Genomic DNA, 14,574 nt, shown 5'->3' on the forward strand with positions numbered 1-14,574 from the left:
CAGCCAATCATTGCGCTCGGACCGAGGCGTTTGGTTTGCTCCCTTTCCTGTCAATCAAAAATCTTCCGGTTCAGGCCTCGTTACGTAGATTACGTACGCCTTGGACTTACGTGTTTTGTGTATGTGTTGCTTTGGTATAGCTTCGTAGTTAGCTGGCGACTTGTTTTGCTCATCTTTTTTTACATAATGGCAGATAAAGATCCAGGGGGACCCAGCCGTAAAAGACAACTTCACGAGTGCTACGCAAGTTTCTGGAGGGGGGCGTTTCTCCGTAAATGTTAAGAGGGGGGAGGTTGTATGTGCGCATGCGCATGCTACGTACAAAGTCGTAGGAAATTAAATCTCCTCTAACCAGAATATTATGTCATTATATTGTTCTTTTTCTTCCCTATTTCCCTCACATTCACAGCTTTGTTTTGTTGTTGTCTTAATGTCCATTATGTGTCACCCTAACGTGTATGGATCCCAGCTTTTATAAATAACCTTCAGTATTGCTGGCTGTAGAAGCAAACCTCTAAAAATAAAAGAGGCATTACACCAGGTCCAGTCATCAGGTATTCATTTAATATAAAACGGTAACAGAAAGATATGAGGCCACACCAAAGATGAAATCTGGCTGAATTACAGGACATGTCAGAATTTGCAGCTGTCTGTATAAATAAAATCAGTGTTACATGTGACTGATGTCTGCCTAGACTCTTCACCTATCAATACAAGTTTGCACAGCTGGAGAAACAATTCAGTCACTCCTGCAGACACATTAACGCCGACCGTGCAGTGATATGAAGCTGCTGATGACCCACACTGCTCATTATTCAAACCTTTCTATTGCCTGTTATAGTTAAGTAAGGGCACAAGGAGAAAAAGAGAGAGAATGATGGAAAAGAAACACTGCTGTTTTTTTCTACTTTTTGCTCGACAGTTCATGATGTTTGTGGCAGAGCAAACGAGCGGTAGTGTGTGACGGAGGCAGATGGCAGCAAATGATTATGACACAGAGGAAGACTCTTTGAACAGATCAGCTTGAGATTGTCCTTGCAAAAGCAAACAAGTTCAAAATTACATGCAGTCCATGGACAGAACTTGTACGTCAGGTTAGAAACGAGGTCAGTGAGGAGTATTAATGAGGTTCACAGCTAGGTTTACCGGTTTACGAGTGTGTGTGTGTGTGTGTGTGTTGTGGACTTGATCATGCAGCTCCTCCAACACCACCGACTGTAAGAGTAACACAAGAAAGAATTCCAGCAGACTTTTTTTTTTGGCAGAGCGCTTCTCATAGAGACTTCTGTACATGTGATTTATCGTTGAAGTGATGAGTCCTCGATTCTCAGCTGATTCAACGCATCCCGCTGTAGAGAGGCTGTAGAGTATGTCGGAGGAAGACACTAATTTGGCGTGTTTTCATTAAAACGTGTCATCAATCAAAACGTGTCGCTGTGGATTTGGATTTGTCGAAGCCGTGTCGTCGTTTTTTTTCTGATAATTGTGTGGGAATGGCGCCGTGTCTCGCTGCTCTCTGTGGTCTAGTCCATCATAGCTTCAGCTGCTCTTTCAGCCTTTTCAGCCCAACCCAGGTCCTCCCTCAGGCCTTTCCTCTCCTCGTTGCTCACACATGATCGGGGCTGACATCTGGTGCTGATGCCGCGTCTGACGTGCATGCCGAAGCTGAAGGTCGGGACAGAAAAAAAAAAAAAGCATCAGGAACCAGCATTGTTAGTAATTTCCTAGAAACTAGTCCTCACATTGTTCCAGACAAAATTTAGGTGCCGTTACTTGTAATTTACAAGGATAGTAAGTCTTTAAATTTCAGTATCTGTGCATTTTCACTCCACCGCAGAATGCAGCGGAGTTATGTGACAATCGGTGTACATTTGTCTGTCTGTGAATCCATCTGTGTCCAACATTACTCAAAATGGAAAAACAGATTTGGATGAAATTTTCAAGGAAGGTCAGAAATGACACAAGGTCCACCTCGTTTAGTTTTGGCAGTGATGTGGCTTACAGTCTTGATCCACGGATTTGTTAAATATTTCTGTATCATTGCGAGCTAGCGGCACGGCAACACTATATGAATACAAGTGAACACTAGGTCAGCTGCCTGCCGATGATCACATGATTGCGATCCTACAACAAATCCACCAGGACCTATCTGTCGAAAATGTATCACTCTATCACTCAACTCTCTACCTTTGTCATCAGCGGTGGCAGCGTGCACTCCCTCCATCAGCTCTTTCGCTTCAATGGTCAGCTGGAAGGCGGAATCCCGAAGTGGTGTCGGAGTGTCGGGGCTGTCCGTGGCTGGAGATGATCTGTTGCTCCTGATGGACATGAAGCACACACACTGGAAGATTACGGAAGATTCCAAGACCGGAAAAGAAGCATCAGGTCAGGAGCACAAGAAGTGTGTTCATTTTTTCTTCAACACACACATAGTTGTTCATTTTGAATAAACCTCTACTGTAGCGTCCTGAGGCATCTGCATCATGAAACTTACTGGAAGCAGTGGCTAAATTTAAATCATACTCAGTTCCTGATTTTCATTGGCTCAGTCTTGCAACTTTTTGATCACCTTTGTAATGTAATGTTCAGGGTCTCTTACCCGCTTTCTCCTCCAAACAGGCTGGGTGTTGTCAGCACTTTGTGGACGTTCTGTAGAAGCATAATAGAACAGTTATGAAATGTTCTGTCATGAAACTGTTTTACTAGGAACATTGAGCGAATACTGACATCTGGTCTGTTGGTGACATCAGAATGAGGCCGGAGAGAGGGTAGGAAAAGATGGCATTGAATATTTGTCAGTCTTTTGCGCCATGTAGAGGTAGATCCAATCCTTTAAAAAGCTGTTCTGAAAACCTGGGCTGAACATGGTCTTCATTTTAGTCTTCCTATTTTTCCCATGTCCTGCTTGATTGCCGCTACCTAGAACTGAGTTAGGTTCTTTACTAAATATAACCGGTCTATTGAGGAGTCCGCTGTTCTGTTTTCTTGTCTGGAGTCAGTTTTAGCACACATTTTCTCTCTGTATTTTGATCTGTTCTGGCTGACTATATAATGAACCACATCCAGTCATTTGTGAGTCTTTTTGGACTGTCCTTTTGGATAAGGGCTCTATGTTTGGAGTGTAAATAAATGCAATATAGGCAGATTATCTATAGATCGGCATGCTGATGTTATCGACCTGATATCGGCATAAAAATGTAATATCGGTCGATATCACTTCACCAGCATTTACCAGTATGCAAATGACATCATCAAACTGCGTCATGAAGCGTGTAAACAAGTGCAACTGCAGCTTGCTGTGCCTGACTAATAATGTTTCTGAACATGGCATTTTTTTCCATAACTTAAGTTGAAGTAGTTTTCTTATTTTGCACAGACAATGTTTACATTTGAAAGCCTTGTTGCATTTGAGAATGCATCCAATGGGGCATCACAATAAAATTAGACATGATGTGTTAATTCCATGACAGGAGATATGTGATGTTACCTAAAAATAGTTTAATAGCCCACATATATCGGTGCTGGTTGATATCGGAATTGGAAATTGAGTTGGACAATATCGGACATCCCCAGTTTGAACGTCCTGCGAGGCATATGGGGTCTGGTTTATCATTGTGTTTAGAGCTGCAGTGTGTCCCTGAGCCACTGAGGGGCAGACTGACTTCATGGATGTGCTGAAATGGTCGGAGCTGTCATGGAATTTGTACGGTGAATTGACTCTAGCAGAATGCATGCAGAATCCCAGTCTGCCTGAGTTATGAGATCTGGCCAAACATATGCCGACTGTCATGGAGTCAGTTCCCATTTATTGACAGTCTTGCATCTCTACAACAACCCACAGCTTCAGAGCTGATCTCTGACCTGCTTTTTCTTATAACTCTAATGCTGCAGCTGTTACAGAAATCATTTTAGAGACCTGAGATGCTTAACATTTATAATGAATTAGTGATTCTAAATATTCGTAGTAGTATTAGTTACATAAAGTATAGGCAAAAGAGTATTTTAAAATGATTTTAAGAAAGAGACACATTTTAGCACATTGGCAGCAAATGCCATGAGAACACATAAACCATCAGCTCTTATTTTAAAAGGCAGTCATAGCCTGACACTGCACCATGAACAGCAATTCTGCACAATATTGGAAAAAACTGAAACTGCACAGAGAAGTGTTTAGCTTTCATTCAGCACAGTGACTCAAACAGGTGAGACCAAATATCACTTTAACTGTCCCCTTAGTGTTGCACTGATTTCTTTTTGACAACCAAATCTTCTGTTGTAGTGTTCATCTACTGTTCCTCACTCATTCTGCGGCACACATGTGGAGCCTGCTTGTCAACAAACAGCCTTTTAAATAAGGAATCAGAGTAAATTATCTATCAGACAGACTTCCATTGTAGATTAGTCCAAAAAAATGTTTTCATTTTGTGTCTAGCAGCAATAGACAGACCTGTCTCCCACTGAAAATGTGGGGTGCATTATGAATCACAATGGAGACTACAGAGTGTTGAGTGACTGAAGTCACACATAAAACCAGAATGGGAAAGAATTCCACTTTCAGAACTTCAATAATGAGACTCTTACTGAGTGTCGTTAAAAGAAGAGGTGATTTAACAAAGTGGTAAACGTGCCCCTGTCCCAACTTTGGAATGTGTTGCAAATTCAGAATGAACGAATATTTAAGCGAACAGTAAAGTTTAAACATTTTCTATTTCTTGTCTTTGTACTGTATTCAATTGACTATAGACCGAATAGGAATTGTAAATCATTGTATTCTGTTCTTATTTACATTTTACACAGGGTCCAGACTTTTTTGGAATTGGAAGTTTGTATATACACACATATACTACTGTTCAAAAAATTTGGGGTCACTTAGAAGTGTCCATATTTTTTAAAGAAAAGTTGTTGTTTTTTTAAATGAAGATAACATTGAATTAATCAGAAATACAGTGTTGATATTGTTAATGTGGTAAATGACTATTCTGGATGATTTTTAAAGGAATATCTCCATAGGGGTACAGAGGAACATTTCCAGCAACCATCACTCCTGTGTTCTAATGCTACATTGTGTTAGCTAACGGTGTTGAAAGGCTAATTTATGATCAGAAAACTCTTATGGAATTATGTTAGCAGATGAATAAAAGTGTGACTTTTCATGGAAAACATGAAATTGTCTGGCTGACCCCAAACTTTTGAACGGTAGCGTACATATTTGAATTTTTCATTTTTGATGCTACAGTCCAGTTTTGTTGTGCTATTATCTGTGCTAGGAGTGTGTCTCGTACTTGTGCAAAGCCCAGCAGTTTCTTGTTGGAAATCTCCAGGTGTTTCCTGCTCTGTTCTGACTTCCTCAGCTGACAGTCGATGGCCGACAGCCTCCTGTTCAGCTCCACCACCTCCTCCTGATGAACACACACAGAAGTACGCGCTCCATTATTGGTGTCAGAGTGAGCATTAAAACAATGTAGCAGCAATGTAGAAAATGCGGCTTTCTGATTTCAAAATGCTTGGGATCGCAACACAACAGTCAAACAGTTGAAGGCTATGTAAGGAGTTTGATCCAGAGATGACTAAATGTTTATTGAGGCAACAATCAGAGGCATCATTTGATAAAATCAGTGAATTATTAAAAAACTTTATAAATTTACCGCATTATCAGCCAAGTTTCATACTAAACTTAGCACCAATTTTTCATGAATTGCCAGAAAATTTGTACTAAAATATTTCAAGGAATGTGTACTTTAATCCATTTCTGTTGTGCCTTAATATCCAAAAAGAATAATAAAATTTGTGAGAATTTTGCTGTACATTATGCACCCCTATATGTTAAGGAAAAGTAGGAAGCTACAGTTTAGCTACGTGGACACACTAATTAACCCCGCTGTTGTTCTCATTTACAGGCACCAAAAAATATTTTAAAAAATCCAAAAATTCAGCAAAAAATTCCTCAAATTTCTGAAAACTTGCAAAACCTTCAGGAAGAAAATTCCAACAAATCATTAAAACTTTATCTTGAAATTTTTTTTTTTTAAATCCTCCAGAATTGACAAAAAAATTCTTGGAAATATTTTCAAAAAATGAGTAAAAAAATCTTCCAAAAAAATCCTAACAATATTAAAAGTGATAACATATATATCAGTAAAGCTTCTAATATTTTCTTGAAGAACATTCATAAAAAAATCTTTGAACTTTTTGTGAATGTTCTTGAGAAACATTCTTTACATTTTTTTTTCCCACGAAAAAATGTTGAAAGATTTCCTCAGAAATATAGAAAATGTGGACATCAGAAGTTTCACTGTGAAAATATTTTTTCCCTCCACATTTTCAAACTTTAAAACGAGTCAGTTTTGATCCGCAGGACGACACAAGGGTTCAAGAGTAAGGAACTATTGCTGCTGTGATGTTGGCATCTCCAAATGCTTTTCACCATTTCAATTAGTGGACTGTGGTGCTTTAAAGTGAGGTATAGGTTGTCAAATTTGTTCCAGAACATGCTAATGCTCCGGGTGTTCGGCCTGTTGAGTATTAAGGAGTAAACTCATCGAACCACGTGACTGTGTGTTCCAGCAGCTGTCACTTTTTCTTTCAAACATGCTTTGTCCTCATTTCTTTTGTCCTCTTATTTTTGTCACTGGATACCGCTTCATCTCGCTGATGTGAGGCAGCGTTCCGGCACACAGCCAGAGGATTTACCACCTGAGATGGAGAGCCACAGGTAGTGAGGCAGTAAGCCCGAGAGCCGGGAGAAAGAAACGAATACAAAGCCTGCTTTTCATCTAAGCGGGGTGACGGCTGAAAACGGAGGCAGAGCTCGGTGGCCGCTGAGAAATGAGAAATTCGGCTTGATGTGTTGCACAAAGAGGAGGATACAGAATCATGCAGCAGACTGACAGTGCTGCGGGGCCTCCAGCTTGTCACAAAGGATGGTGGGAAGACTAAAGAGGGAAAGCTTTAAAGTCCACGTGCTAGAACACAGTCAGTTGTTGGCCCTGGGCTTGAGTCCATACGAGCTGATGAGCTACTTAAACACAGTTGCTTTTGCTGTTTATCTCCAAAGTGCAGGTGATTAGAGCTAGGTGGGATATTATCCAACAGGAAGACACATTTTTACTGGCTTGTGTTAAGAAGTGAATGACTATGGATGCTAGGAAGACGCAGCATGGAGACAGAGGATACCCTCTTTCAGTTTCTCTTGAAAATTCTTATATCTCACTGGAACATGTATCCTGTTAATTTATCATCCTGTATCGTCCTAAACACACATGCTTCATGCTATGATGAGATCAAAACCACTGACTGATGGACATGTGAATGAATTCCCTTTGTGCTTTTGTTTTCATGAGATAAATGCCATCTGTACAGGGTGAACACTTTCTTAAAGGTCACCCAGCTATTCTTTCTGAAAGCCATCCTCTGCAAACAACAGCATCGTTCCTTTGACCTAGATCCACCAACCCGCCTACTTTATTTACATATTGACATCTGATCAAAATACGAGCGGGGCCAACAGTACAGTAGGCCGCAGTTACTATGGCAACCTGATGTGATCGTGTTAAAGAACTAGCTGTGAGTTTTATGTCAGCTGACGAGAGAGGAAAAAAGTGTTCAAGTCAACTGAGATGACAAGTTTGAACAAATGGACTCTATCATTTTGATCTAATGTATGCAGCAGAAATATTACATGTATGAAAGCAGCAGCCATGAACATTATCAGATATCAAAAGTAAGGTGATAGTGTAGATCGTGCTTATGTGAGGTCCTCTGTTGTTGCTCTTCTACAGCGAGCCAAAAGCAGACATGACGTCACGTATCCCTTACACCCAACTTTCGGTGAACTGACATCAACTTATCAGATCAAACTGTAATGGTGGCTGTGAACTGTCTGACAACCTCATCACTGTTTGCAGTTATACTACGCTGTTAGATTATTACCCTGCCAATAAACGGCATACGTCTGTCTGTCTGTTAGCAACAATACTCAAAAACTGACTCACGGATTTGGAGGAAATTTTCAGAGAAGGTCAGAAATCACAGAAGGACCAAGTGATTAGATTTTGGCAGTGATGCAGCTTATAGTCTGGATTCACGGATTTGTTAAAGATTTCTGTGTCATTGTGAGATGGCAGCACAGCGTCACTGTAACTATGACCACAAGTGAACACTACGTCAGCTGCGGACAATCGCTCGACTGTGATCCTACTACAAATCAACCGCTGTGGACTTATCGGGACTTATCTGTCAGAAATCATGCAAGGAACAACTGATTATATTGTGGGGGTCTTTCAGAGTCCCATCACTTCCCGCCGCCTCGCCTGCTACATATTTCGGTAACGCAATTAGGTATCTGTACATAACATACAAATACATAACACAAGCCTGTGCTCAATGCAAGGTAATCTTGTTTGTGGGTACATCGATGTTAAATGACCACATTTTATAGTATCGTGATTTCTGCCACAAATTTTATCAAGATTTCCGCCGTCGGAAATGATACGACTAAGCAGCCTGCGCTCTGAGTGCTTTTCTTGTTGTTCAGCAGTAATATGTAATAATAATTTGAATGTCACAGTTTGTCAATGCAAACTTAATTGAAACCTTTAATAAATGCAGAGACATAAAAGCACTCTGCTGCCCTTCTGAAGGAAAGGTACTAGAGTGAGAATAGAGTGAAACGGAAACTGTCAACTACCTGCTTGATCTTAGGAGCCTCTGCTCCTCGTGCTTGCTTCTTGCTGGCCAGCTGGTTCTTCAGGTCTCTGATTTCAGCCTCCAGTAGCTGGATGACCTCCTCGTAGTCCTGCTCGGCACTGCCGGCCTGCCGCTGCACCACCTCAGCCTCGGCTGCCTCCAGACGACTCTTTAAACGGGTGTTCTCTTCCACGGTCAAACAGGCTTTCTGGACGGGACAACACAATGTTCCACTATGTATTCATATGTGCTAATGGGATGCATCAGACCAAACCTATTTCAAGTTTACACTAATCGGTTTCAGCATATAAACTGATATGTTTCAAAATTGTGTGTCTCCCCATGTTGTGTCTTGACTGGTCTCTCACCTCTGAGGTCTTCTGCAGCTCCTCCTCCAGCGTCTTCTTGCTGTGCTCCATGTCCTTCAGCATCACCTGTCAAGAGAGGCAATAAATGAAGACACAGTTAAGCCTGAGAAGCTCTGGAGCTGGATGATCACCTGCCACACAACAGAAAGCACCTCCTTCTTCAGTCTTCCAGGAGGCCTTGACCAAGCGCATCACTTGTTTTCCAACAGTTTGTTCTTGTTGGCTGAGTGCCATGTGACTCTTCATTCTACACAATCAGAAGAGATTCTTTGAGGCTGATGGCCACCTTCCCTAAGCCTGGTTCTGTCGGAGGTTTTTGTTTCCCCTTCCTATCTCAGGTTTTTTTTGTTTTTTTCCATTCCTTCCCATCGTCGCTCATATGGAATCCAAAAGCGTCTTTGGATTGTTGGGTTCTCCAGTTCTGTTTGTAATTTGTAAGTTCTGTACCTTACTATCCTGAGCAGAGTGATATGACATTTGTTATGAATCTGCGCCGTATAAATAAAATTTAATTGAACTCCAGTGGCTTGAGTGAGGCTGTGGGATATTGGCAGCAGATCCTTTGGGTCCTGTGGTTTTCAGGGTGAGGTCTCCATGAGGCAGGCTCATTTTAACAACATGATCATCGTTACAGGCTTAACTTGTCAGTGGTTTCAGTCTTGAGGCTGGTCGGCATACAGTCTATGTGTCAAAGCTGTTTGATCTACCATCCCTTTGTGTGTGTGTGTTCACCTTGAGCTGCTTCATCTGGGTCTGTAGCTGCTTCACTTCTGTCTGAAACTGCTCCATCTCTTCACTGCTGTAGCTGCCTTCTGATTCATATGTCTGCAGATACACACACACACAGAGAGTAACAAAAAAAGACAGTTTTGCCAAAGAATTAGTTCAAATGTAATTCTAATTCTTCTGTTTTCCTTTCTGTGGTTTTGAAGTCGGTTCAGTAGCCTGATGTTTGCTCTGTCAAGTTGTTAACGTATGAAAAGCTGTAGGAGCTGCTTACAGGTGAATGGAAGGCTGACGTGTCCATCAGACTGGCTGCTTCATGATAGGAGAACGTGAAGGGACCCGCTCCCAAACCTAACTCCTCCAGGTTCTCCTGGAAGATGTTCCGGGTTACCTCCACAAAGTCTGAGAGTTGAAAAACCAGCACAGGAACGACATTTTTGTTACAGACAAAGCAGGGTATCCAACTAACAAACTGAGTTAAGTTAAAATGGAATTAGTTATACCAAGATTCATTCTCTATGTGGTCTTTTCTTTTAAATTAGGTGGTTACAGGTTCAACCGAACATTAACAGGTACAGACAGAGAAATGCAGCATGGGTCTATAAAATGGCTGTCTCCATACAAACAGACAAAGAGCTGCCTCATGGTTACACAATGTGAAATCGCACACAAGTGACACAACCAGTGAGCAACATGCAGCATGTGATGTGACAGAATTTCAACACAGATCTTGCTGTCAACACAACTGGACGTGTATGTGTGTGTGTGTGTGTGTGTGTGCGCATGTTTGTAGCGACGCTTCACCTCCATAGGCCACAGTGCCTTGGGGGTCTGTGGTCAGACTATGTTTCAACTTCTTTCTCTTCTCTTCTGTGACATCCAACCCCAGGAAGGACAAAGCCTAAGAGAGACAGAAACAAACACAGACAAGAGGAACATTTGGTGAAACTGTAACATCACATGAGAAGATCAAATAAGACCATCATCAAAGAGTGATTGAGGTGTGGTCTTACTCTGAAAAGCTTCATCACCAACATCAAAACACAGCAGTGACATTGAAATTGCACGATGATGGTGATGTTTAGATGAATGAATAAAATATTTTTTACATTTTACAATAAATGTTTGATATTTGCTACAGGGAAGTGACCAGTGCAAAAGGATCACTTCAACAGATTTATTAGAGTTCATAAACCTTTGTCATTTAGGAACTTTAATGCAGAGAGTCTCAAAGAACCATAATCAGACAAATGATCTTTTAAAGGCAGAGTCAGTGATAGTAAACATCAGACGATGGTCCACTGTGGCCATAAAGGGATGGAAATGTTGGCAACAACACTCAGGTAGGCGCAACATTGCACATCTCCGCCCCTCACTCTCCCTCACCACTGCTGAAATACTCATTCATGCTTTCATTACCTCCACACTTGACTACTGCAATAGCCTTCTCTTTGGTCTTCCCTCCACTCAGCTGCAAAAATTACAATATATCCAGAATTCTGCTGCTCGCCTTCTCACTCACACCCGCTTCAGGGAGCACATCACCCCCATCCTCAGACAGCTCCCGGTTCAATACCGTATCCATTTCAAACTCCTCCTCCTCACATACAAGTCCCTCCATAACCTGGCCCCTTCTTACCTCTCTGACCTCCTCTATCAACACCGACCCTCCCGTCACCTTCGTTCTACACACTCAAACCTCCTGACGCCCATCCGTACCAAGCACCGGACTTTGGGGGACCGAGCTTTCGCAGCCGCTGCCCCCCCAACTCTGGAATTCACTTCCACCACACATCAGGAACTCTGACTCAATTGTGACCTTCAAAACCCTTCTAAAAACCCACTTGTTTAATCTGGCTTTTGCTTAACTGTTTTTTTTCTTCCCTTCTATTTTGTAAAGCGTCTTTGAGTGACCAAAAAAGAGCTATAAAAATTTGATGTATTATTATTATTATTATTATTATTATTAAACCATGCTCAGTTGGTATTAAGGTGCCAAAAGTGTGCCAAGAAAACCAGCAGCCCGTTGATACAAGGCAGGATGGATCCATGCTTTCATGGTGTTTACGCCAAATTCTGAACATCTGAATTTTGCACCTGAAATCCAGACTCATCAGACCAGGAAACATTTTTCCAATCTTCTGTTGTCCAATTTTGGTGAGCCTGTGCCAATTGTAGCCTCAGTTTCCTGTCTTTAGTTGATAGGAGTGGCATCCCGTGTGTTCTTATGCGGCTGTAGCTCATCTTCTTCAAGGCTGGACGTACCTTCAGAGATGGTATTCTGCATTCCTTGGTTGTAACGAGTGGTCATTTGAGTTACTGCCCTGCTATCATCTCCAACCAGTCTGTCCATTCTCCTCTGACCTCCCCATGTTTAAAGTAATTTAAATCCCCTTTCTTCCCCATTCTGATGCTTGGTTTGCACTAGTTGTCATGACCACATCTAGAGGCCTAAACGCAATGAGCTGTGGCCATGTGATTGGCTGATTAGCTCTTTGCGTTAGCAAGCAATTGAACAGGTGTACCTAGTGGCAGGTGAGTGTATAGAGTCACAGACCTCAATCTCATTTTTTTACAAGATTAGTGTTGTTCATTTCGTCTGCAAGTGCTCTGAATGTTTTGTCTCAGCAGCATGACTCTTGAACAACTTGCCTCGACAAAGAACAGGACTCACCAAGTCTAACTTGTCTGATTTGAGGCGTATGTATGGGTCCAGTGTTATCTTGGGTTTTGCTCCTGTTGGCGACCTCTGGCTGGTTGAACCTTGTAAACGACAAAAGAAAGAAGAGGAGGAGGAAAAATTAAAGAGTATAAAGACAGAATTTGGACATATCCAACCATCAAAATATCCAACCGGGAACCACCGACTCTCAAACAAAATAGGGAGAGGGTACGTGAGGCCACAGCACACCTAGTAAACAACAGGAGGAGAAGCATAGTTGGATAATCTGTAACATCAGAGCGGATGAGTGATACTCGCTGTGGGGAGGGGAGGGGGGGGAGGGGGGGAATGAAAAGCAGATGATTAAAAAAGAGAGGAGTGGAAGAAAGGTAGATGATTACATAGATGAGAGAGGGAAACCGTGTGAGAGAGGAGGGCAGACGGCCAGTGTCTAATATTAATTTGATGAGTTTGTCTGTCCCAGATTTGTACGGCGGCTCGCTGTGGCGATGGTGACCTCTGGGAGTCTGCACACACCGTCTCACTAAGTGTATGAGCTGATCGTAGTGACTATCCTCAACCCCTGCAGCATCGTTCAGCTGTAGTTAGTGCTATGTCCATCTATTGTTTAAGTGCCACAGACATCTGCTTCAGTTAGTATTTCCAACTATGAAATCAGTGCAGCGTTATTTATTTTTCCCCATTTTTGAGGAAGGAGTGAGAGCTCAAAATAGGTTCAGTGCTGGTCAAACGGTCAGAAATTAGCCAGTGGTCAAACACTTTTGTAAACATGAAGAAAACTGTCCATGAGAACTCCTTCACATTACTCCGTACGTTAAAAAATAGCAAGTACATGAACAATTTGTGTATTTTCAATGCTTTTGAGAATGTTGTCAATAGATTACGACTCCTCCGAAGCTGGTAGTTGATATTTTAAAAAAATGATTGCTACCACTGAAAATGTATAACACACACCAGATTTACAAAGGGTGAAATCCCAACAATAATAGATTCAGATTTCATTTTTTGATTAAGTATTTTACAAACTTAGAATGCTACTGATCCTTGAGGATTAATGAGCACTTGACAGCACTATATCAACACCAGTTAATGAAACTACCTAAAGGCAAGGCAAGTTTTTTTGTCTAGCACCCTTCATGTCCAAGACCACTGAAAGTGCTTAGCATAAAACATAAAGAGCATTACAGTGAGGTGCAGATAGCTAAACGATATCATGCATAGGCTCATGATCTGGATTTAAAAGCGTCGACATTTGGTAAAAGTTTAATCTCCACTGGCAGTTTGTTCCACTTGTTTGCAGCACAACGGCTAAATGCTGCTTCTCCATGTTTAGTCCAGCCTCTGGCCTGTACTAGCTGACCTGAGTGCTTGGATCTAAGAGCCCTGCTAGGTTTGTATTCTCTGAACATATCACAGATGTACTCTGTACTGTTCTGGGACTCCTAAACGAAAAGCTAAAGTTCCATTTAAAAGCCGAAGTAGAAATGATGTGATGTTCAAAATCTCCAAAATGATTTCTGAAGCAAACTACAAAGTGAGAATGTTTCATCAGGTGGTGAGTCAAAGGTCAAGAATGAACTTTGAAACTGAGCTGACTGTTTTGTGAAACAGCGTATTAGTATTTGTGTAGGATTTTGCACGTCATGAGTCCATTTATCTCCCTAACAGGATTAAACCCCTCTAATGACGTGCTCCCCTACCTGTGCTTTATGTCAGAGACCGACACAACAGGAAACAAGGTCAAAGTCAAGGAGATGAGTGTGAATCTGTTGTGTTAAAGCTCAAGAACCAATTATCAGCAGGAAAGACTAATTTCTGAAAATGTCTTCTGTTTAAAATGATCACTTGGTCAGACTGCAGCTCTACATTGTCGTGACCGATATAATAATTCTGCAAACATACAAAAAAGGGGGGGGGGGGGGGAATCCAGTCAGAATGTTTGTGTGCTCACCTCAGTACAAACTGCTGACATCTGTCACAGCTAGCAACTGGATTAACCAATAAGAGCCTGGCGGGGGAGTTAAGTGGTCATAGCACCAAGCAAATAACCTTGGCTGGGGTAATCCTGGCCAATAGGGTTTGGAGAGGCTGTTGGGTTGGGCGGCTTTGAGC

At 41.7% G+C, this 14,574-nt stretch overlaps 1 protein-coding gene across 2 annotated transcripts in view; it reads right to left on the reverse strand.

Moving 5' to 3' along the window:
- Nucleotides 1-542: 542 nt before the first annotated feature.
- si:dkeyp-72e1.9 (syntaxin-binding protein 4) overlaps nt 543-14,574 on the reverse strand; it is a 75,340-nt gene continuing 61,308 nt past the window's right edge. For both annotated transcript variants that reach the window (XM_051941162.1, XM_051941163.1), the window contains exons 12-21: nt 12,454-12,542; nt 10,584-10,680; nt 10,054-10,181; nt 9,786-9,878; nt 9,054-9,119; nt 8,687-8,893; nt 5,283-5,399; nt 2,600-2,649; nt 2,188-2,318; nt 543-1,665 (exon numbers count right to left, since the gene is read on the reverse strand). In XM_051941162.1, the coding sequence (XP_051797122.1) occupies nt 1,607-1,665; nt 2,188-2,318; nt 2,600-2,649; nt 5,283-5,399; nt 8,687-8,893; nt 9,054-9,119; nt 9,786-9,878; nt 10,054-10,181; nt 10,584-10,680; nt 12,454-12,542 (1,037 nt within the window). In that variant the 3' untranslated portion in view covers nt 543-1,606. The remainder of the gene's footprint in view (nt 1,666-2,187; nt 2,319-2,599; nt 2,650-5,282; nt 5,400-8,686; nt 8,894-9,053; nt 9,120-9,785; nt 9,879-10,053; nt 10,182-10,583; nt 10,681-12,453; nt 12,543-14,574) is intronic.

The sequence above is a fragment of the Acanthochromis polyacanthus genome, chromosome 21 (genome assembly GCF_021347895.1).
Source record: "Acanthochromis polyacanthus isolate Apoly-LR-REF ecotype Palm Island chromosome 21, KAUST_Apoly_ChrSc, whole genome shotgun sequence".
NCBI classification, from domain to species: Eukaryota; Metazoa; Chordata; class Actinopteri; family Pomacentridae; genus Acanthochromis; species Acanthochromis polyacanthus.